Raw genomic sequence first — 25,364 nt, 5'->3', positions numbered from 1 at the left:
TCGGCAGACATCACGACATGCGCAGAACGGTTGAAAATTGAACAGAAGCGGTTTGTTTGGTACGTGACCGTGAATTGACCTCATTGTTTTATTTCATCGATTTTTGAGTCTTTTCACGGAAAAAATGTCAATTTAAATTCACGGAAAATACGTTAACTTAAAAGCATTAAAATATTTACATCAAGAATTCTAAACAATATTTTCTTCAACTAATTCTTCTAATTTTTTGTAATAAGTGAAAAAAAGTTCCAGATGAGTGCGAAAATTAATTATGCGATGTTTGTAAGCAATACAAGTATATTATGCAAGTTCACTTACCATTCTACTTGCTTTATTTCATTTGAAAGCTCATAAATACTTATTTTTTTCAATTGGAATTACGAATAATCTGTAAGCGATTAGATATAACTAGTTGTGGATCCCCATTTCCTTAAAATCAGATTCATTTGAATTGTTTTTGGAAATAAATTTCTTTTCTAATTTTATTAGAAATAAATTTCTTCTCAAATTCAATTTTGAAACGCATTGATATTCTAATAAATTTATATTGAAACGCATAATAATAATTGAAATAATTGAAACGCATAATAATAATTGAAATAATTGAAACGCATTGATATTCTAATAAAATCTATGCGACATAAGTTTTATTTGAGGAATAAATTTTATAAATTGGAAATATTCAATTTTATTATACTTAAAATGTCAGCGACTTTTGAAATCGAGAGCGTCAAAGTTCCATTTCCATAAATTGAAACTTCTCAAAATAATCCTAGCCTAACCAATCACTGTCAAATCCGTTATGCTAATAAATGAACGTGAGAGGCGTTAATATTTCCTTACAAATACTTCAAGCGAGTTGGCTGAGAGGATAGTAATTTACAAAGCTCTCCCTTTACACTTGTTGTATCTATTAAGCAGGGTACATACGAGGCCAATTACAGAGCGCAATAAAAAGTCATGCCTACTTCAGGATCATATGAAACCAATGGGACAATGGCAAATAATCGTATCATCGGGGCAACACCCTCTTCGATTTCAGCCGTAGCGCCCTCTATAATAATTTTTTTCGATATGCCGCCATTTTCGGACTTCAATGCATATAGACATGCGTAAACAAAGGAAAATCGTCTATTTTTGTAAATATTTTTATGGAATATTTTATGCACAAAAATCTATTTACCTCTAAAATTCATAAGATTTTTTCCTTCATTTTTTTGAGTATTTATTCTTCTTTTCCATTAATTCTCGTAACAATAAATATTAATATTTGTTATTATGCATAATACTACTTAGTAACTATATATATTAACATAATGTTTGAGAAAAGTATATGTTTCTATTGTTTTGTAATTTAAATATCAACATTTTACTTAAAAAAACTTTGATATGCATTCATCTTAATGGAAGCATTTATTACAAGAATTAGTAGATATAGAAGTGTGAATACACCAATAATGTAAAAATTATCATATCATATGTGGAAAATAAAGCTTTAGTGTTTTATATCTTATATGTAAAGAATTAATTTTCTTTTCGCAAACTTTATCAGAGTGAAGAAATTGATATGAAAATGCAGCTTCTACAGCATTTTAGAGAATATAATTCATTTTGGACATAATTCGTTCAATAACACTGACAAACTATTTTTAAAATATAATTTTATACATTTATATACGGATTTATATCATTGATATATATGTACTTTATTTTTTAATCTTAAGAAGTTTTTTATATTTATTATTATTATTTTTGCAGTTCAATTGAGTACACACGGAGAAAGAAAAGTTATCTGTCCCCGTGCTTAAAAGAATTGCACAAGGAAAAGTGTGAGACTAATTTTGAACAAGATGGAAACTTCAAAAGATAAAAATTATTTGCTTTTCTCTGTAGTCCGTAAGGCGTAGTGATACATTCTTTGCAAATGTATGTATCAGTACGCCTTATTGTGTTTACTAGACATGCGCAATGATGCATCCTTTGCAAATCCATGCATCAATACGCTGCAAAGAATATGTTACTGCGCATACAACATCACGCAGGGTTTACCAGAGAGAGCTGTGCGGAGATTAGCGGTAACCGGTTTGGCAATACAAAGGGTAAACAAATTGGCGACATCCAGACAATCCAGATCTTCGTAAGTACCCCTAATTTTGAATGTGATAATTCAACAAATGGATAACTAACTGCGTTCTTTAGTTTATGTTTAGCAAGATTTTTAATGTTTCACTGCTTTTAATGAAAAGACTACACATTCTTTAGTTTAATCATTTAGCTACCTTATTTTAGGATTGTTTCATCTACTATATATATTCATCCATCATTAATATACATTCTAAGAATTATTTAACTCTCATTTCTGCATGCATGTCTGTCAATTGAAAGTCCTTAAATTCCTTCACTGCTTTAGGTTAAACAGTTTTTAGGTTATGTATAATCTTGCAAAAAATATTGTTAATTTCTTTTTACATTATATATTATATTTCTCATAAATGAATTCAATGACTTAAGGTATCAGTTTGATAATTTTTTTGTCATTTAAAGATATTAAAGGCAAGAATTTATAAAAATGGCTGCTGTTGATGACTGTCTACATCAGAATATATTTCAAAAAGAAAATTCTACAAACAAAGAAAGATACAGATTATTGGAGCTTTATTGTGGAATTGGTGGTATGAGATTTGCTTTGAATGGTAAGCATTTTGATAAGTCATTCTTATAGTTCCTGCCTTTCCATTGTATTTCTGGAATTGTTTAATGCTAGTTTTTGATTGCTGCTTTAATTGCATCTTGCTTGAATTTAATTCATGATGAAAAAAAGTTCCACTCAAAGATTTCTATTCACATAGATTTTAGTTTAGTCATTAAAAGGGTTGTGCAGTTCAAACAGACTAAAAAGGATTATTTTAGTTCAATTGTGGCTTGATTTTTTCACTCCTTTATGTTTATTTTGGATGCTAATTATAGATGTGATGCTTGTTAACAATATTTTTTAGAATTTTAAGTTATAATGAAAGGTACTTTCTGATTTTTGCTTGTAATTTAAAAATTATCAAATTGAGGAAGAGCATCAGTATATATATTACAGTATATATAGTAATGTGTATAAAATTTCTTCTATTCATGTATTTTTCTATTTTTTCTTTACTACATATGCCAACAAGGCAATAAGGTAAATTGAAATTCAACCTTTTTTTTTCTTGTTCTTTTTAGCTGAAATTTTAAGGGGTCCTACTTTTAGAAAAGACAAAATTATTTTTGTAATTTAGCAAGTTTATTAATTTTACCCTTTTTTTTTTCTGCATTTACTGAACTTCCATGGCTTATTATTTTCTCTTGCAAATAAATTTAGTTGTTTTGTCTTTTACCCAACTTTTATCTTTTTCTGAAAAAAAAAAAAAAAAAACATTCCCTTCCCCACACACATACTTTGATATTATATCTTATTATGTAATGAAAATTAAGCACTTGAGTAATTGTGTATGATTATGTTAGATGTGTTGTTAATGTTATGAGACTTTAACACATTAAATTGTATTAAATTCTTTATTTCTCAAATGAAGATAATTTATTTGATTTTTGCTTAAAGTTCCAAATTTTAATATTTCTTTCAATTCAATTACATAAATTATAGTTTTAAAATTACTAATTTTTCTCTAAAATTTTCTTAAGTTATGCTCTTGAATTGTACATTTTTCTTAGAGTTAGATTTTTATCTTTATAGCAGCTGGAATCCCCTATGAAATTGTTGCTGCCATTGATATTAATCCTGTGGTCAATGCTATATATAAACATAATTTTGGTTCCCAAGGTCATTATCAAAAAAATATCTTGTCATTCACTTCCAGTGATATAGAAAATATGAAAATAGACATCATTACTATGAGCCCTCCTTGTCAACCATTTACCAGGTATATAATGCATATATATATGTTTAAAGTCTTCTTTAAAAAAAATGATTGAATATTCAGTTTAATTAAAAGTAAAATAAATCAAGATGAATTGTTAGTTTCATGTAATGATCATGCTTTTTTTGGTTCAAATTTTTTAAATCAGTCAACTGACTTTTTATTTTTTATATGAGCTAATGGATTATTTTTTGTAAAATAGTGTTAAGAATTAATATATGTAATTTTTTTATTATTTGAATGTTTTATGTGAAATGCATATATTTTCTTTTTTTAGGATTATTTTGTTGAATAATTCTAATTGAATGCATTTATTTTGTAACAGAGTTGGCTTGAAAAAAGATATAGAAGATGAACGAAGCAAATCTTTTTTGCATATTTTAACTATTCTCAATGAGTAAGTGCTTTAAGTAATTTTAATTAAAATTTTGATTCTTGTTAAAAATAATCAATTGCTAATGTTTTCTTTTCACAATAATATTTTATGAGATCAGTAGGAGTCTTTTGTGATGCATCTTGCTATCTATCCATTGCTAAGTTTTTATTTGGATCAATATTTCTCTTATCTTTCTATATTCTGTGGATTTGAAGATATAAAAAATATTTGGTAGATGGAAATGTCATATATTTCTTTTCATCATATTTTGAAAATGATTTTTTTTATTACCGCAGTCTTACAATAACATTCCATTTTCAGATTAGTGAAAACTTAGAAAAGCTTGCTCAGCATAAAACATCATTCAGAAATGTTCTAATAAAACAATTAAATGTTTCATTATTATAAACACATACAAATATTTTTTTTGTCAAAAACTTTTGAGCTGTTAATTATAGTCATGTTGGCATTAATCATTTACTTGTCTATTCTGGTGAAATATGATAAACTGATTAATTATTGTAAAATTTCATTAATTTTTCTATCTAAGTTCAGCTAGACTTTTATGTTCATATTTTTTTTCCTATTCAGTAAAATACCTGAATAATTTTGAAATAATTTGAATTTCACTATGAAATCAATTAATGTTTGAAAGAAATGGTAATTTAATAAAATATTTACATTGACAAAACATTTATGTTGATGCTGTTTCAATAAAAATGTTTGTTAGGATAAAAATAATTGTTTGCAGTGTTAGATTAGTAGAAAAATAGTTTACTTTATTAAGTATTTTTAAATTTAAATAACTTTATTTGCTATTAGAAATCTTTCTTGTTTTTGCTTTTCGGGTAACATAACAAAATGTTCTGATATACTGGAATTACATAATAAATCAAATGCTGTGATGGAAGTATTTTGATCAAATAATTATAATAGAATAAGTAAACAAAATACTTTGGGAAATTTTCCATCTGTACTTCTAAAGCTTTTCCAGGTTTGTACTTGAAATATGTTTTGATTTTTCATAAATATACATGTATTGAAGTGATTTTAATTATCTTTTATTCAAAATCCATACTTTTCTTCTAGTTATGTTTCAGTATTGGGGGGGAAAATGATTTTAACAACTTGATTAAATTTTTGATATATGCTGTAATTTCTATCCAAATTGGGGCAATCCTTATTTCTGTTGGGTGCTTTGATTGCAAATTAAAAAAATTTTGAAACTAAATAGTTATGACAGCTAGATTCACAGCTATTTATTATTTGAAGTTAAAATTGGAGGATCTGAAAATATTTAGGCTCATTTTTTCAGTATAAAATAATATATTTAAATTTTATGGTTCATATATATTGAATAGTACATCATAACAGTGATAACAATCATTTGGTATCCTTAGTTTTATGCAATGTAAATGTATATAGCAATTGCAGTTATGAAACAATTTATTGTATGTTTTTGTTGCTTGAGGAATAAATAATCATTAATTTTTTAAGAAAGGAAACTGGTTAATAAAAGATTCTACAAAATAATTTTACAAGCTTTCGTAATTATCATAAATAGTATCACATATATCTATCTTACATTTTTTTTTATAACAGTTAGCATGCAGATAAATGTATTTGTATTTCTATAGGAGGGAAAGGGCCAAATTATTGAATGGGGAATAGACAGCTGCTTCCCTTCACTTTAGGTGACCTAAAGCTTATTTTGTGTTATTTTTAGGATAATCTAATTTTTTTCTACCATCTGATTAATTTTGATGGGAATCATCATTTAAATTTCAGAATATATTTCTTGGATTTTATTTCCTGTTTTCCAATTAACTTATTAATTAGTGTGGTCGTTTTTTTTTTTTTTTTTTTTTTTTTGCATTTGATCGGCTGGCTTAGAAGTCAACAGCTTTAGATGATGTTACATTTAAGTATTTAGAATGAAAATGTTTTTTACCATTTTGTTTAAGATTACTTTTAAATCTGAATTTTTTTTCTATGCAAGATTCTGAAACCAGCTTTCTTGAAGGTGACTCCTCATAAAATATTTTGTTTATTTTTGAAATATTTGTTTCTTAAAACTATTTATAATGATTTTACATTAAAATCAATAAAAAAGTATGTTTTTGGAAGGAGAAAGGGCACCATTGAACTTGCATGTTTAGGGGCCAACATGACTTAAGCGGGCAGGGGGTAAGCATTGCCTAAAAAATATGAAACTTATTTTAAAAGATGACATTGATTTTTGCCGGATGATAAAGTAAATCCTTTTCACTAAAATTACAGTTCATTTGTGAACAGTTGTTAAATGATGTTTGCTTGGATTATGATTTTTCTTTTTAACATAATTATATGCCTATGTAAGTATGTTAAAATTAATACACATTTCGTTTTTTGCTTTATAAAAATTATTCTAGTTTTTTTATAAAGAAATTGGATTATAAATTCATCATAGTTTTATAACTAAGATCCTGCAATTAAATTTAAATAATCAGAACAAAATGTATGTAATTTGTTTTTTCAATAACAAGAACATCCTTTTCTCCACACTTTTAGATTAATGGTCAAAAGTAAAGTTTCCAGATGTGGACATATCATATTGTATAAAAAATATTATCTGATGAGGGAACTGAATTTGAACTGAGTGAAACTCTGAGTTTGAAACACCCATTCAGATCTGCAAATTATAGCATCTGCATTCTATCAAATAAAATATGGAATATGCATCAACTTCAATTCAAAACTAGCCTGCTTTATTTTTAAAAAATGAAAAATCATGTCACATTATCGAGAGATTATATGATATTTTATGTATTTCAGAAAGCTTAAGTTACTTTTATTATATTATAATGTGATATCATTGTTACATTATGAATTCTTACAAATTTTATATGTCTGTTGTATATTGAATGTTGACTATCAATTATTGAACACCAAACAGTGGTACACAAAAAAATTGTGTTGAGTTAAAAGATTTGTCATACTGTTTTTTTTAGAAATTGTTTCTCTTTGCATTAATTGATTGTAGTTTATAATGTTTAATATCCTCAAGTAATGAGTGAAGTTATTAAAGTGAAAAATCATCACATTATTGGTAAACTTTTGGTGCAAATGATAAATCTAGCCTCTGGATTTTTTTCCCTTCAAATTTTGTAGGTTTTTTTTTTTAAATTTATTATTATTTTTATTTCCTTTTTTTTGTATGAAGGGTAATGGAGTGTTTTGCAGAGTAAATATCTCTAGAAAAAAATGAACCAATTCAAAAATGCTTGTTTAAATTTTCTTTTGTGTGTGTGTGTATTTGCACATAAAAGGAGAGGCATTTGTGAATTATGTATGAGTTATTATGAGTTTTAATGTTTCCCTGTCTTCCTTACAGATATTATAAATAAATAAATATTGAATATTAAATATAGCATATGCATTTTGAATTTATATCCTATATATTTGATAGAGATCCTGAAACTTCATTTTTTTTTAAACAGGTTGTTTTAATACTATATTTATCTGAATGTTTTGATCCTAAGAACATTAAGCTTCGTTTTATGTTTGTTTTAAGTTGTTGATATGATGTTTAAAACATTGACTTGCCAGCTATATATGAATGAGTATTTGATCACTATTTATTGTAATGAATTTAAATTGATTTATGTTCAAATTATTAAATCATTTCAGGCTTCAGAGGAAACCTTTTTATATTTTGCTGGAAAACGTGATGGGTTTTGAGAAATCTGAAGCAAGAAATGCCCTAATTCAAACGATGGAAATCTCAGGGTACAGATATCAGGAATTTCTTTTAACTCCCCAGGACTTTTATATTCCAAATTCTCGTCTTCGCTATTATTTAATTGCTAAATTGAGAGAAGAACGGTTTTCTTTCATTGAATCTCAACAGGTATTAAGGCTTGTATATTGTTTATTGAGTAGCATACTTTTGCCAATTATTTTGATTGTCTTGTTATGAAGCATTATTTTTAATATTTTATACAATCTTATACATTCTTGACTGCCACTTAAATTGTTTTAATATTGCTACTTCTGAAATCATTGCAGTTAAATGAATGTCTGGTGAATATTATCAGATAAACTTGTATTATTCCAACCATATTTTTTACTACTATGCATTTGCTATTTTTGTAACGATATTTTTTCCTGCTATATTTTTTATAATTTATATGTTGTTTAAAAACTCTACTTAAAATGGCGAAGGAACTTCTGCATTCTTAACTGGTAGGCATGATTTGGATAACCGATGGGTTGTACCTTATAACCCTTGGCTTTCAAAAAAATTCAATGCTCATATTAATGTGGAAGTATGTACTTCGATTAGAAGTGTCAAGTATCTGTATAAATATGTGTATAAAGGACGTGATGCAGTGTCAATAAGATTTGAGAAAGAAAATACCCTTGATCATTATGAGATTTTATCATTTCTAGATGGGAGATATGTTAGTGCACCATAAGCTATGTGGCGTTTGAACGAATTTAGTTTATCAGAAAAATCTCATACTGTTGTACGATTAGTTGTTCATTTGCCAGGTCAAGAGACTGTTTTTTATAAAGATGGGCAAGAAGAACAAGCTGTGGCAAGAGCTGCTACAAAACAAACAACTTTACTGCAGGGTTTGAGTTAAATAAAAGTGTTCAAGAATCTCACATTTATTTTTATACAGATATTCCTCATTATTATACTTTCAATAAAAGTACAATGAAGTGGCAAAAACGACAACAACGATGTGAACAGGTTATTGGAAGAATGCCTGTGGTTAACATACAAGATTCAGAAAGATATTTGCGTTTGTTACTTTTAAGAAAATTGGGAGCTGTAAGTTATGATTTAAAAACTGTTGATGGAATTGCGTGCAGTACTTTTCAGCAAGCATGTCAAATGCAAAGATTACTTGAGGGGGATCAACATTGGTATGACACAATGAATGAAGCAATACAAATTCATGTACCATTTCAGTTATGTTTATTGTTTGCTACGATTTGTGGTTTTGGGGAAGTAAATGATGTTCCAGAACTTTGGTTTCGGTATAAAGATAGTCTTAGTGAGAATTTTATTCGGCAGTATTCTGAAAATAATGGATTTCAATATGCACTTGCAGAAATTGAAGAGCTTCTTAAAAATTATAATTTAAATCTTAAAAAATTAAAGTTTCCTACGGTTCATCTGCTAGATCTCTTTCAAATTTGTCGTCTTTTGATGCATTAGAAGAACAGCAGGAAGGACAGATTAATGCTGAAAAACTTAATGAAGAACAAAATTTGTTTTTTGATATCCTATTAAAAGCTATATTTGAGGACAAGGAAGATACATCAAAATTATTCTTTCTGGATGACCCTGCAGTAACAGGAAAAACTTTTCTTTATAATATATTGTTGCACACAACAAGGGGAAAAGGGCATCACGTAATTCCAGTTGTTTCAACGAGTATAGCTGCTACTTTGCTTAGTGGTGGAAGGACTGCATTTTCAGTTTTTAAAATATCTATCCCTTTAAATGCCACTTCAACTTGCAATCTGAAGCCAAGCACACAAGAATCTAAGTTGATTTGTGAAACAAAATTAATAATTTGGGATACAGCACCCATGGCACATGTTCATGCTTTTATTGCTTCTGCAGGATCTTACTAACTGTTCCCTACCATTTGGTGGTAAAGTTATTTTGCTTCATGGTGACTCAGGCAAGTTTTACCAGTTGTTTTAAAAGGTTCAAGATCTTTAACTGTAGCCAGTTGTTTGAAAAAGCATAATTTATTATCTAAATTTATTAAACTAAATTTAGTTAAAAACATGAGAGCCCTAAAAACTGAAAAGGAGTTTTCAAGGAGTCAGTCGATGAAGGAAAGAATAGAGATACTGTTATGCTTCCAGATGTTTGTTATTTTTCAGAACAAAATCCTGTAAAACAACTATATGTAGATTTAAATTTCAGCACAGTTATGCCCCAAGAACTGAAAGGTAGAACTATTCTAACTGTTTCTAATGATGCTTCCATTGAAATAATCAGGTATTGACATGTTTGCCTGGGGAAACAGTTATTTATGAAGCTGTTGATAACATACTTAGCGATGATCCCAATGACAGACTAATATTTCCGGTAGAATTTCTTAATTCTTTAACACCTACAGGAATGCCGCCATATAAATTGTTAAGAATTCAGTTAACCACGTGTTCTTTCTGGGCAGAGCTAGCTGCCAATCATGTAAATATCATGTGGTCTCCCTGTTGATGTTAGTATACTTTTTTTCTAGTAAATGCGAACTTGACTCCTGTACTAGAGGGAGTGTGATCTCGGCTCTCCCTCTCCCGAGAAATTTTATGTGTAGTTCTCTAGGCTTACTACACTATGGCGTACTCCTGTGCCTTTTGTTGTTGATGTTACCAATAAACCACATAATAGACAACCTGTGTCTTCAAGTCATTTCACCCAGGACACAATCTTCATTATCAAATAAATTATTGAATAATCAAGAAAAGCAAAGATAATTTATTTTCAATTGTATTTAAAGCCATGATGTATTATTATGCCGGCGTCCTGGCCTAGGGGTAGCGCGTCTTCCCCGTGATCTAGGCGTTCCGGGTTCAAGTCCTGGTTCGGGCATGGTTGTTCTCTTCCTTGTGTTCTCTCTGTGAGATGCGGGAAAGATCCCCCCTGTAAAAAGGGGTTGTGTAAGCGAGTGTGTGTGTGCTATCTTCATTTGAGCTAGAAGTTAGACTTCTGCCCTCGGGTGCTCAGGGGTCTTTACCCTCAGAAGCTACTGCGCAAAAATTTGGCTTAAAATAGTCACACGACAAAAAAAAAAAAAAAAAGTATTATGTTATTGCGAAATTTAGCTCCAACCAAAGGTTTGTGCAATGGAACTTGCTTATTTGTAACCAAATTGCAACATAATATTATAGAGGTAAAATGCATTAGTTCTGCAAATGATGAAACATATTTTATACCATGGATACCCCTTATACCCTCTGACAGCAATATGCCATTTAAATTTAAACGAAAGCAGTTTCCAATTCGTTTGGCTTATAGTATGACAATTAATAAAGCAAAATAGAGAAATAGCAAATTGTGTATACCAAGAAGTTTTAAACAAATGATTTCTGACTGGTGTAAAAATTTTAATTTCTAAATTCTATGGGAAGCATTTCATTCAAAACAGACTAAATGTAATATTGTGTTCGCAAAATTTTGAATATTTTTCACAAGGTTATCAATTTTAAAAAATCAGAAATATATCACGATTCCAAGTTTCAATTTCTAATTGTCAACATATTTCAGGACATGTTCTCTTCCCTAACATATCTTTTCCTATTTGCTGCCGTTCATTGTAAATTGTGAGCAAGGCACGATTTTTTTGAATTTGTTTCTGAGGTGGATGTATATAGTTCCTAAATGAGAAGTTATTTGTGTTTACAAAGAACTTTTCTACGGTTCAGCTTTCGAGTATACTTTTTGCTTTACATTTTTTTTGTGTCTTTCATTGTTTTATCATATATTCTGATTCAATTTACTCCAACATATATGTTGCTAGACTAAAGTGGTTTAGTAGATGGCGAGCGAGTGAAGCGAGCTTGGATCGCGAAGCGATCCGAGAGGAACTGCATTAGCAGTTCCTGGGGGTTGACGAGCATAAGCGAGCAAGGGGGGCGGAACCTCCTATTTAATATTTATATTGATATCTTTTAGGCATTTAATTTCTTCAACCGCGAATATCTTTTTATTTTGCTTATTATTTCAATTGCACGTGCATTAATTAAAATTAAACGTACTGGGAAATAATGTAGGTTTTTTGCTTGGCTAAAATATCTGCATAAAATTCCATTGTTTGATTCTATCAGATTTTATAATTGCTAAAATTTTGAGCTCATTTCCTTCCTTTTCGCACTTTTCCTTTTATTCCTTTCTTCCTTTTATTTTTACATAAATCATTTTCGTTTCCAGACAAATCTGGCAATTTACATATTCGCCTTATCATGATTTATCAATTTTGACTTTATGAATTTGCTACAGAATCCCCTAGAGAATTGTTCATTGCATCCGAATTTTAATGTTGAATACCTGTGCTAATTATAGTTTAAAAAGGTTTGAGAAGTAAATTTCAATCCTAAGGTTGTATTTCTATGTTATTAGTCAAGTTATTTTTGTAATAATCGAATTGAGAGTAATGATCAATTCAAATACGGATATCTTGAATTGGGACATAAGCAAAGAGCTGCATTATTCTTTTAGCTCAAAACAGTGGAAAGTTTAATATGAATTATTAAGTTTTGTGCTTCTTCTGGGAATCAACAATCCATGAATACTGACGAAGACTACATTGTTTATGACATGTGGAAATCCTTGATAATAAGGAAATAAGCTCTAAAGATCCACCTAATCATCCCCGTTAGTTAACATCGACTGGAAATCATAAAAAATAATGATTACTATTTGATTAGTGATGCTTTAATCTTACACAATTCATTTAATATATTTCTCTTTTTATTCGTATCTTTCAAAATAAAAGTATTATAACTTTCATTGTCTCTGCTTGGTCCTCTGCTTGCGATGAGTTTCCCGAAACCTCTTCAAAATACTGGATTAGCAACTTCTTATGATTTGGTTCCTAATTAAGAAATTCTCTATTTCGAAATTATGAAAAATTCATTTGCTTAATTACTCTCTTTATCTGATTTAGTCTTAAACAACGATTGGCACATCTGTGAGCCAGTGTCATAACCAGAGATTCAGAAGACTTGGGACAAGAAAACCTCATTATTGTATAGCCCAAACTTAGACTTTTTTCTGTTGTTCTATTTGATCAATCTAAATAAATTGTTTCTCTAATGTAGCTACCAAAAAATATCATTATTTATATAATTTGGCAACACCTACTGGCATGATCATGTGATTTCACTTTTATATGGAAACGAATAAGTGAAATGCAGTTTGTCTTCTTTCCGATCAGCCATCAAACCGCTTGATGAATTGCATATGAAACTTTGTTGTGCTTTTGAATATCATTGTAAGGATGAAAGAAAACAAATTCAACATGCAAACTAATTAATCAAAGGAAGTTTTGACAGACTTTCGGGACGAAGAAGGAATAATTTGTATCAAGATACTCAACTTGCTTGTATGACTGTGTTCACAGAGAGATACTGCAAGCTTTAATATAGCCTTTACGAGATAGCTGAACATGTAACTTACATTTCGACTTGTGATTGCATTAATTTTTTTTACTAATTGTTTTAGAGAATTCCTAATCACATCAACATATTATTTGCATAACTGCAAGAATGGTTTTTTATCTTAATATTCTGTATTTATCAAATATGTGTTATATTCTTAGTTTCATTTGCTATTTTTTAATGCCTTCATTGTGTAAAAATAGGGGCTTTTTCAGTAACGGCAAATTATATGATACTGAGAAAATATCTATGTGGTGAAAGCATCAAAAGGAAACCAATTTAAGATATTTGTTTATTTATGAAATTGTTTTTTAATAATAACTGCTATGGCAGCACATCATAAATTATCTTAATAAATCAAATCATCAATTAATAGATCAAAATGATTTTTTTTAAAGTTCCTTTTTATATATCTTGAATTTCTTTCTTAACTTTTTTTTTTTTTGTCACGTCATAGTTCTTTTTAAAGCTTCATTTGATTGTTGAAATTGTTTTCTAAATGTTTATAAAAAAAAGGGGGAAAAAACACACTTTTTTGAGGACAATAAATTTTGTTTTCTGTTGATATAAGTCAAAGCATCAAAAGAAAATCAATTAGCCCATCTCTCTCTCTCTTTTTTTTTTTTTTTACAACTGTTAAGACGCACTATATTCTCAATGTAACAAGTGGAGAAATCAGGGTTTGTGTAGCGTTGCATGGCTGCTTAATAATTCTCTTGGCGGCTTCCAAATATTAGCAAGCAGGGAGCAGAGTTACCTTGCTTCTTAATACTTAAAGTAGATTTATACTCCTTAATTTCATTAATTTTTTTCGGTAAATGTTTCTTTGATGTAAATTACTACTTCTTTTTCTTGCTTCCATTTAAATTCTGTTACTTAAGACAACAAGAATATGACATTCGTAGCTATTTGATGTTGTCTAATCCGATTGGTTTTCAGTATACTCGCTGACAAATTAATTTATTTAATTAGAGATAAACTATTTCTATTATAACGCTAGACTTACGGAACCCGTCAATTTGACGGGTTCTATAATTCTAGTATTAAATACATAAGAAAACATCAATTTTGTATTAGAAATATGTTTTAATTACCAAGCATATGCTGAAACATGTATTTGTCGAATTGTTTTCTTTCAAGGACCCCAAATTTCGCGTATCTGTATGCAATATAACTATTTTGCCAAATAACCTTCAAATTGATGGATTCATTATTTTAGCAGTTTTAGCTGTAAGAAGCACTGTAATAGGTTATGGATTTGATAATTATAAACATTTAGAGTTTTTATGCATAGCCTAACGCCGATGCACAATCCTTAAGATATGTAAATACATACCTATATCTCTTCACGAATCATGTTTCCCGCGCTATTTTGTTGATGTAAACAGGATTTGCGTGCTCATTCTGCAGCCGATTGTTATTTGTCTTATTTTGCTGTGCCGCGTGAAATTTGTAGCGTTACAACGGCTGTATAATGTATAACTGTAATGAATAAATCTTGTTTAATAATAGTTATGTTAAAAAAATAAAAAGAGTTACGATTGTATACCAAAGATCTCAATTTTCTTTTCGTGTCAAAATTACTTGTTTCAGTAAAAGTAGGTATGCAGCCAATCTCTGTAAATCTAGTATTCAGAGTTTCACTACTTGATGAATGAAAATATAAATATCATATAAAGGCTTAGTTCCTTAATTTTTTTTAAATAAAATTTTTTTTTGTATAAAATAATCCATGCATTTTTCATCCTCATAAACATGAGGGTGGAGGGGGGGGGGTTGCTATAAACTCGGAACTTCAAATCATTGCCCCTATGGTTGTTAAGGCCCTCCTGCAAGATTGCGTTAAAATTGCCATGAATTAGATGTAGCTGAAATTTTATTCGGAAATATTAATTTGATCGTTACATTATTCGTCATCTCTTTCAACTGTTTAAGCATTGTACGGAAAGTATTATAAAAGAGTTTTAGTACTTACTTGAACTACTACAATTCTCTTCAAGAAACAACTAAAATATTTTTAGATAAATGTAATACAGTTAAATTTGACTAAGATAAGAACAGGATTCTCTATTAGAAGAGTGCATTGTTGATTCAAGCAGTTTTCAGCTTAACATTTCTAAACTCTTCAATGATTGTTGATAGAGAATATCTAAATATTGAGAGACTTAATGAGATAAAAATGATATTCATATTGTTATCTCACTACCCTAAATTCTATGCTTGTTTTGCATAAGGATATTTGAGACGACAAAATTCAGCATGCATCAAGTTCTAAACAATTACAGTATTCCATGAAATATTTGTTGACCCTTGTACCTGCCATTTAATAAGTAGTTTAAGTGACCATAAACGAACTATAATCTAAACAAAGGGAAAAAGTGAATATGTGGTAATTAGAATCTTTCAGTGTTTCTGTATTTTATTGAACAAACTGTTTACATTTTTAGCCATTACAATTTAATGGCAATAAAAATGATAATTGGATGCCAACATTCGACTTTATGGAGGTGATTTCTGTTTTGAAAATTTTATATCAATTTATTTTTTAGTATTTTAATAGTTTGAATATTCTCAATTCCACAGAACAATCAGAAATATGTTGTCGCTTTAATACGAATAAAGAAAACATGCAAGTTGGAGTTCATTCATCAAGTAGCCAGTGTTTAAAAAGAAAATGAAAGTAGTAGTTGAAAGATTTTTAAACGGTTTACAGAAAACTTTAATTTTAATTTTTAAAAATTTCATTTGAAGATGATGAGCGGAAATTTTAATAATCTCAATGAAATATATATTAATGTTTACAGACTAGAAATTTTGAAACAGATATTTTCATGTCAAAATTAATGAACTATTAGCAACGTATTTAGTAGAAATTGCTTTGCATTTATGCAGATTAAGAAGGTATTTAAGAATATATAGCATATTCTAACTAAAACTTTTCAGATATAAGGAGGGTGAAATTAAAAAAAATCATGTTCATGCCTGAATTTTGAATTGTTGTCGAATGCATTTTAAAATCAGCATTATAATAGTAGTAGCTTTGTGAAACTATTATAATCTGAATTTTTATGTTTTATACCAGAAAAACTATTAATATTCTCGTAATTAAGTTCTTAAGTCAAAATTTTGCCTGCATATTAATTTTATTTCATTTGAATTCTATTCTAATGGAAAATTTAGAATTAAAATAGATATTGAAACAATGTTTGGAATGAGTGGATAGTAGTTTTATTTTAATGTTCTCTTCAGTTAAACTTCCGCAATCATTGTTTTAAAATTATTATTTAACCATTGTCTCCATTTTTCATAATTTGTATGAATATTTAGAAATTTTAGAAGGCTTCCCCAGTAAGGATAAATGAAATCCACACATAAATTTTTGTTTAATTGCAGCTTTTACGGGAAATGCCTAACAGCAGCAGTTATAGATTTGAATGTCCAGAGTGGTGCCACAATAAATTAACTATATATCCCTTAAAATATTTTTTGGAGAAGGAAAGTGGAAATCTTGAACTGTATCTTATACCTGACCATGTTCTTTTAAAGTACTGGTCCGTGTTCGATATTGTGGATGAAAATAATTGCAATTCGTGCTGTTTTACGAAAGCGTAAGTTTTAAAACTTTTTGTTTGTGCCCCTTGTTAGATCTTTTGCATATTTTGTAAATAAATCATTATATTATGAGACAAATGATTTATTTATAGCCTAACTCTAGATGTTACTGTATCCTATTACTTAATACCGTATTTATATTACCTAACAATAGACATTACTGCATTTGAAAATTTTTTAAAGGTGCGAACGTTTCTTCCTTTCCATGATTTTTTAAGCTTTCCAAAGGTAATTCTTATTCATTTAAATCAAAAATTGACTTCATTTGATATAAATATGATTTATTCCGTTGTATGTGCAGACAGCGATAAAGACAAAGGTAGATCTTTGTTTTCTGATTTAAATGAAAATATAGACTTAATTTTTGTTATTTGACATTTTAAAGGGTTTTTAGCAGTTTAAATCGTAACAGCAGCAATTATCTATGTTAACTTCATCATTCTCATATAGCTCTACAATAATCAAGTAATTTGGTAAATTAAATATGAAGCTTGCATTTAAAGCAGTTAACTCGTTTTCCTTTTTCTTTCTTCTTTCCTCATTTAAGTATGATCTGTTGCTAATAAATTATTCTTAAAGAACTGATTTTATTAATGATTCTGAGTACCTTATCTTTTTATCAAATCTTTGTTGAAACAGTTTTTATTTTTCAAAATTTATCATTTTTGAAAAATCTTATTTATTTTACCCTAGATATCATCGTTATGCCCGAGGAACTGGATCAGTTCTTTTATCAATTGAGCCTTCTGAGGTAATGCATATTTTTATTTTGAGTTTTTTTAGAAAAATTTGAATGATTTATAGAAAGCTTTTTGTATCTTACACTGTTCACAGGGTGGCGACAGAACCGGGAAATCAAGGATATCAGAGAAAAGTCAGGGAATTTTATAGAGCTGGGAAAGTTTGTTAAAAGGCAGGGATATTTCTAAAAATATCTAGAAAGAAAGGAAAATTAAGGACGAGAACATTTCGTTCTAAGTATACGCGCGATCTTCGATTTCGCCCTATCATTTCTGTACATCTAAAATCTAATGTCATCAGAAAGATCACAACAACAACCAGGGACAGCTTTCTTTCCAGGTTATGGCGATGCTTTGGAATTTCATTATGATAAAAGTAATAAGCTGATAAATGTTGCTAACAGCGACTCTAATGAAAGTTTTGAAAAGATCGGTTTTCACTTTTCAAAGAACAGACAGATTGAATAAATTTTGGTTCGATCTACTCTCAACTCAGAACTTTGCAATGATGCCATATCAGTGTTAAAGATTATAGATTCTTTCTCATGGCAGCTTTAATGTTGAGAGAGGATTTTCGATCATTGAAAATTGTCTTTGGGAGAATAGGAAAAAACATACTCTCATTGCAAGAAATATTGTTTGTAACAGTTTTCAAGCAAATAGTGGAGTAAGTAATTTTGAAGTGTCAAAAGAATTTATATTGAGTGTGGGGAATTAATGAGTCACATATGAAGAGTACAAAGAGGATGTACGAAAAGAAGGAAATAAGTTAAGTGAAAAACGGCATTTTCATTGTTGCAAATCGTGAATGGCGTAATTGGTTAAGATTAACTCATAGCGAGAATTTTATACGTTTGCACGTTCGTGGACTTAGAGCAATAATTTCTTCAAAAAATAAGAACCAAAGATGAAGATTTTTATTTTCCCATACATCACAATGACTTTTGCTTCGTGTAACAGAAGTGCGACAATATCTTGAGGGGTTGAATCTGCTGTGTAAATGCAGTTCTTCGTATTAACGTTAAAAGTCAATGAGAAATTTGCCTCTAATGTCCATATAATCTCTTATTAGTACCATGCCGAATGAGAAATTTGTTAGCAAAATCTTGTCATAATTGATGATCATAAACTTACATCCTCTGAATATGCTGAAACTGGTACGGAGCAGATTTTGCGAACCGAATTCGTTACAACCAATAAACCATGAACTCTCCATACGTTTGCTATTTGACTGTCTGTTATACTTCTGCAACAACCTCGTCAGAAGTGGTTGGTCGTCCAGGACGAGATCGATCACAACCAATTTCTTGTATGTTGCGTGTCAAATCCCATGCAACTAATTCTGAATATGGTCTTGTATCCGGAGCTTTCTTTGGTACACACTTAACTCAGCATTTTATCCATTCAAGCAGTGAACGTGGCAAAAATATGCAGTTATCAAAGCATTTTGAAAGTAGAAATATCTTCTGTAGTTCAAAATTTCCGAGAATGTCACATAAGTCTCATCAGATTAATTAGCTGTTTCCTTCATAAACTTAAAGCAAATTCTTTGTTTTTATGTTGTAAATCATGTGAGGAAGTAATTATATCATAACTACTAGAGCCTGTGGCTTAGCGGCCGAGGTCAAGGGGGTATAGATGCATGGGGGTAGTCTCATGGAACGCCATTGGAACAATACGTTAGTGCCCGTGTATCATTTTTTAAAATGGATTCCATAACCCCCCCCCCCCCAAAAAAAAAAAGCTAATGCCATGCTACCATCAATTTCTTCTAAACCAGTAATAACGACCGTGGGTAAAAAAATTATATTAGACCGGGACATTTGTTTCCCTTGTTACGCCACTGCTTGGAGCTGCTTTTACACATTTGTATTTTTATGCTCATTTAGATTATATATATATTATAATATTTATAAAGTACCTGAGAATCCATTTCTCTTACCTCCCCCCCTTTTCTATTTTAGTTTGTCTTTAAGCTTATAATATCTTTTTTTGTGTGTTTGTCTATATAGGGTTATAGAATTCTTCAACTTGCTTCAGAATCTGAAGATACAAAAGAGCGACTAACTTTGCTAAAACAACTTGGACTTCGCTACTTTACTCCAAAAGAAGTTGCTAATATTATGCTTTATCCCGACAATTTTAGTATGTATGATTTTAATAAATATTGTGTAGAAATTTAGTTTGTTTATTTTAGTTAGTTTGATATTGTTAATTGCCTGGCTTATGTTAAATTTTAAAAATTTCGAAAATCAATAATTTACTGTTTGGTTTCTGTCCATTAAATGCCAGTTATGAGAAGAAAGGATGTAAGCTACTTGTAGACCTAAGTCCCTGTAATATATCTAATGTGAAAATTTTAACAATATGATGCTTATTAAGAATGTGCTCATAAAAAAAAGTATTGGCGGATAATTGTAATGATGGATGGCATTAAGAGTAGACCTACGAAAAAAATTGTTATATATATATATATTATTGAAAAATGCATGTGAAAAATGATTTGGGCTACTGTAACTTACATGAAAATTATATATTTTGACAGGAAATTAGAATATTAAAGTAACAGTTCAGATGACAATTGGGATATTGTAGATATAATTTTTCCAGAATCTTTTGAAAGAGTGAATTTGCTTTTATTGAAAACATTTTAATAAAAATTTAATTTTCACCTACTGATGAACAAGTAATTGTATTGTTTGTTCATCAGTTTGTAAAACTTAAATGGAAGAACCATTTTAGTTAAGATTGCTTTCTTATTTTTATCATTTGTTATGAAACATGAATTCACACAAAAGAGATAACCATATTGGTAGGATATTTCAAAAATTTTTTAAACATTAAATATTTTTTTCTGCCATGAATATGTTTATAAGTTATCACTCGATGCTCACAGGAAATATTAAATATTTTTTAAATGGCTGGCTTTTCTGCATTAGTGACTCTGTGATTTAGTGATTGAAAAAAATATCCATTCTCTGAATTTTTATACCCATGATTAATTTTTTGACAAATAAGTTGAATTTTAATTGTAATATGTTACATTTTAAAATTGGGTGTGAGTGTTGATTAATACAAATTTTAGATAATTTCTAACAAGAAATGAATAATTCCAAAATTCAGATAGATTTATTTTCTTTATACATAATTTGAAATATCTTTGGATCATTAGGAATTTATTCTTTGTTTTCTAGTAATTTGTACAGCTCCGGAAAGTGGATATTGCAAAAAGTTCAGAAATTAATAAGCATTTTATTTTTTTGGAGCTAATGAGCTTTTTTTCCAATAATTGTAAAAAATCTTATTAAAAGCACCAATTTAAAAGTATGTTTGATTTTTTAAAATTATTATTATTAAGTAGAAAGTCATTTAAATTTGTTTAGACATAATTTGTTGATTACAAGTGCAGATACCGTTATTTAAAATTCCTAAAATTTGTCACTATTTTTAATTAACAAATGATAATTCATTTGTGTTGTTAAGGTTTAATGATTGTTTAATTTCTACAAGGAATTCTACAGATAACAGATAATTCACAAAAAATGTTTGTTATACACTATTTTTCAAATCTCAAAATTTATATTCAACTAATGTCTGTGTAGTTTCTGAAGCATTCAAATTTTGGAGTATTTTTGTTATGGCACCCAAGATCTTATTCATTTTGTTAATCTCAATATGTTTTTAATTTCAGGTTTCCCTTCTGATATTAGTGTGAAGCAAATGTACAAGTCTTTAGGAAACAGTATAAATGTTTATGTTGTTTCATGTTTGATGAAATTATTATTTCAAAAACGAGATTAAAAATTTGTTTTTAGAATATTTTTGATTTCATTCTGTAAACAGTGTGATTTTTCGATTGAAAGAATATATATGGCCATTTAAAAAATAATTTTTGTGCATTGAGAGTATAATCCATTATCTGATTTGAAATATAATGCTAAGTTTTATTTAATTTTAGAAATTTATATACCATTTCCGGGCAGATATTATGTGTTTAACGTATTCTGTTTTTTTGGAGAGTATCCCCAAAAGTGACAAAAGTGTTTATTTCCATAATTATTGCACCTAGACATATATTTCCAATTACAGAGTTTTATTAAATAAAGATGGGCAATTGTATGAAAACACTTTGACTTCTGTGGAAGTTGTTAGTAAGAAGTTAAGAAAATAAAATTTTTATGTGACCCTCTTTTTTCTGAAACTATCATTTAATAAAATATTTACTATCTGTCCATTTTTCTGTATATAACTCTCTTAGACGCACATTTTCAAAACTCAAAGTGCATTTTGAGTTAAAGCACCAAGAAGTATTATTGATGCAGTGCAATAAAAACAAATACAAAGCACAATAATTTTGTGTATTGTAGCAGCAAATATTGCTAAGAAATCATTAAAAATCAAGAATTTAAATGCTTTAAAGAAATACGATAGATTATGAGTCATCTCTCTCTCTTTTTAAATATTGATAATGAGTTCATAAGCAATATCAGGTGATTTGCTGGTGAAAAATAATTAGTTAAGCATTTCGATTAAGTCAACAGAGCATATCAAGACTATCGTATTCTGTTACTCTCTTCTAAGTATGGGTAAACCAGAGTAATAAACACTTCTTATTAAAATGGTAATTGAACTAGTTTTGAAACTCTAAGGATTTTGATGCTCGCATTTTACAGAATTTTGTCTTTTCATGCTCATTGCAAGACCTAATTATGATTTATGATGATTGTTGTATTCTAAGCAGCAAAGATAAGCAACTGTAACATTGTAATGACGTTGAATCCATCAACTTATGCTTAGGTGGTATTTAACATTTCTGAAATGATGTTACCTGCACAGAAATATGTGTAGATTTTTTAAAAATATGCTGCTCAAGCATTTGTCTTATTTATGAATATATTAACTAATTCCATATTTTTAAAATTAATTTAATTCTTTAGCAGAAAATTTTAAGAAATTATGAAGTTTTACAAATGCCTGTTTGGAATCTGGTTTTGTATGTAGTAAACATTTACACGATCACAAACTACAGGGAAGGCTTCATGAGTGGTTAGTATGAAAATGTATTTTACAAAAATGCAGAACATCTGGAATACATTTTTTGACTAATCTACAAGAATTTTCTGCCTTAAACTTTCATTCACATTAGGTATTAATGTTTGATTTAAAGTATGATTTCTCTCAAGTAACATTTTATTGATGTATTAAATTTTAATTGTTATATTTTGGTTTTAAACAAAAGTTTTTATATATATTTTTTTATTTTTTGGGAGCAATTTATTGGTAGTTTCAGATAAATGATATCTGGCTTTCTATGCCGAATTGTCTGTATTATGCAATATTTTTAATAACAAATGGAAAATAAAGTAAAAATTCATTTTTATTATCAGTTTTTAAGAGCAGTCTAATTATTTAGGATAAATATACAAGTTTTTTTTTTTTTTTTTTTGTATTTGAACTTGAAGAATATGATATTTTGAACATATGATTTTCAGGAACATATATTTTATGAAAGTATGGTATTGAAAAACACTTGCATAAGTATCATTATTTACATTCCTCCAGAAAAACCTTCTATTTTTTATTTAATGGCTTGCCCTAATTTATCACAGAATTTCTTTGATTCCATTTTCTGTTTCCTAAAATATAATGTGCTTTTGATTATTTTGATTATAAACAGTATTAAAAATTGAATGACTTTATTTTCGAAATTAGTTCTGTATCGTAAATGAATAAAGAATGCTATTTTTGCCCCAAACCAATCTCTTTCTCTCTTTGAGTGAATAGTTTTTTAAGGAAAGCAGATTTTTCCTTAACAATAAAGCCTCCTGTTATAGGTTCAGGACTCGATTCCACAAAAGAGTCACCGTACATGCGGAGATGGCGCACATGAAATCTTTTGAGGGTCAAACAAATATGCTGATATGGGAGGGAAATTTGGAAAGAATTGCTGACTGGCGTCATGTCCTTATCCAGGATTACGAGACAATCTTCATGTATCTTTGTAACTAAATGCTAATCTCACTAAACAAAAAATATCTTACAAATTTAGTTGTATGATATTTAAAATTTAATCCTCATTATAGTATTTTTTTATTTAAAAATTATTTGTCTAAATCCTTAAAAAAAGCAGAATAAGTGGAAATTTAAAGGCTTAGTTTTTTTATTGGCTAAAATTTCAGTGGTTTGAGATTTCATATTACGTTATTTGTATATATGTCTTTGTAGAAACTTGGAAAATTCTGCATGCATTTTGGATAAAATTATGTTGTCAATCAAAATAGTTTAAATACTAGGACTATATGGCAAAAATGTGAAAAGTTCTTAAAACAGATCGTATATTATCTGAAAAAAAAAAAAGTCTTGAAATTTTGATGCTTATGAATATGATTGCAACTTCTCTATATTAATAGTACTTTTAAACTGAATAATTTCTATGTTTAGTCATTTTTTTTTCCGGTAAGTTGGACCGCTCGTTCTACTGTTACATATATCACATTATTCACTTGTATGATGAAAAAAGCGATGATGTCAATGCTACATTTTATATTATTTTTTATCCATCCGTCAGAGTGTTTAATTATAATTCATATGGACGACTTTTGGTTAATTTTGCCAGAAGTAAATTGCTCCATTTAATAGAATAATAATATGAAAAATTATTAATAGTAATTCTTTCCTCTGTAGTCATCTTAACTTTCATCTTAATGTTACTTGTTGAAATTGAATAAAATTGTCTGTCAAAAATATAATTAACTTACTTTTGGTTGCGAACATTCATTGTGCTTATTTTCACATAATCCAAGTGTTTATGTGTTTTAAAGAAATTCCACGATGAACTTGACTAGCTGAAGAGTACACTGGTTAATTTTCCTAGATGTTTTTACTCACGTACGAGGAAAGTATAAGCTGTACCATGAATTAAATTTCCATTTCTGTAAGAGAAAAAAAAAATGATTTATAGTGAAAGGAGAAAATGGAATGAATCCGATAATTTTGTGAAGTTTCACATCTTGTGTCAGCTTTCTAAAATATGGCAGACATGTAAGATTTTACGTGTCTTTTAACAGATCATTTAAAAAGGAAAAGATTGACAGCAATTTTTGCGGTATTGAGTGTTTTTGATTTCTTCTTATTTTTTTTTCTTTGTGTTTTTCTAAGATATCATGAAAAAGACATTTATCAGATAAATTTCGGAATAAAAGTTACCAAGATATAAAATTTACTGAAAATTATTAAAATTACCAGTCAATTATTAGAATACGATTTCTGAATATTTGTAATTTCTATATATTTCCCTTTCAATGAGTAAAAAAAGTTCTTCACAGGAGAAAAAAAAAATAACTATTTGGCGTTCAATATATATCATGTGCAGGTTTAATGAAAAAAATATTTTGTATAGGAGAAGGATTCTGGAGACTTATCTAGTAGATATTTTGAATCGAAGTTCATCGCTACCTAGCTTTTCATTGTTCAGAGAGATGCGACCAATTCATGTGCCTCTGTGAATTCTAATTTGATCTATTGGATCTTTGAATGATTTATAAGTTGAAATGCAATGCA

The 25,364-nt window shown here is 28.7% G+C and overlaps 1 protein-coding gene across 2 annotated transcripts; it reads left to right on the top strand.

Annotated features, from left to right (window-relative positions):
* Positions 1 to 1,978: 1,978 nt before the first annotated feature.
* On the top strand, positions 1,979 to 23,071 carry LOC129958809 (tRNA (cytosine(38)-C(5))-methyltransferase-like). 2 transcript variants are annotated; one of them, XM_056071497.1, is made up of 9 exons: positions 1,979 to 2,137; positions 2,545 to 2,693; positions 3,725 to 3,911; positions 4,234 to 4,305; positions 7,954 to 8,173; positions 16,846 to 17,060; positions 17,758 to 17,815; positions 19,817 to 19,949; positions 21,496 to 23,070. In XM_056071497.1, exons 2-9 carry the CDS (start codon positions 2,570 to 2,572, stop codon positions 21,603 to 21,605), a joined length of 1,119 nt encoding a protein of 372 aa, XP_055927472.1. In that variant the 5' UTR covers positions 1,979 to 2,137; positions 2,545 to 2,569; the 3' UTR covers positions 21,606 to 23,070. The 2 variants fall into 2 exon arrangements, with proteins under 2 accessions (XP_055927472.1, XP_055927473.1); XM_056071498.1 differs by lacking the exon at positions 1,979 to 2,137 and adding an exon at positions 2,170 to 2,426 and having other exon boundaries at positions 21,496 to 23,071.
* Positions 23,072 to 25,364: the final 2,293 nt, after the last annotated feature.

The sequence above is a fragment of the Argiope bruennichi genome, chromosome X1, assembly GCF_947563725.1.
Source record: "Argiope bruennichi chromosome X1, qqArgBrue1.1, whole genome shotgun sequence".
NCBI lineage: Eukaryota > Metazoa > Arthropoda > Arachnida > Araneae > Araneidae > Argiope > Argiope bruennichi.
This window is presented reverse-complemented; position numbering and strand designations above follow the sequence as displayed.

Excerpts from the sequence above, each read along its gene's own strand:
- LOC129958809 (XM_056071498.1), top strand. The coding sequence starts at position 2,570 with ATGGCTGCTGTTGATGACTGTCTACATCAGAATATATTTCAAAAAGAA. Across the intron at positions 2,694-3,724 it reads TATGAGATTTGCTTTGAATG|CAGCTGGAATCCCCTATGAA; the intron begins GTAAGCATTTTG and ends TTATCTTTATAG. Across the intron at positions 17,816-19,816 it reads TATCAATTGAGCCTTCTGAG|GGTTATAGAATTCTTCAACT; the intron begins GTAATGCATATT and ends TTGTCTATATAG.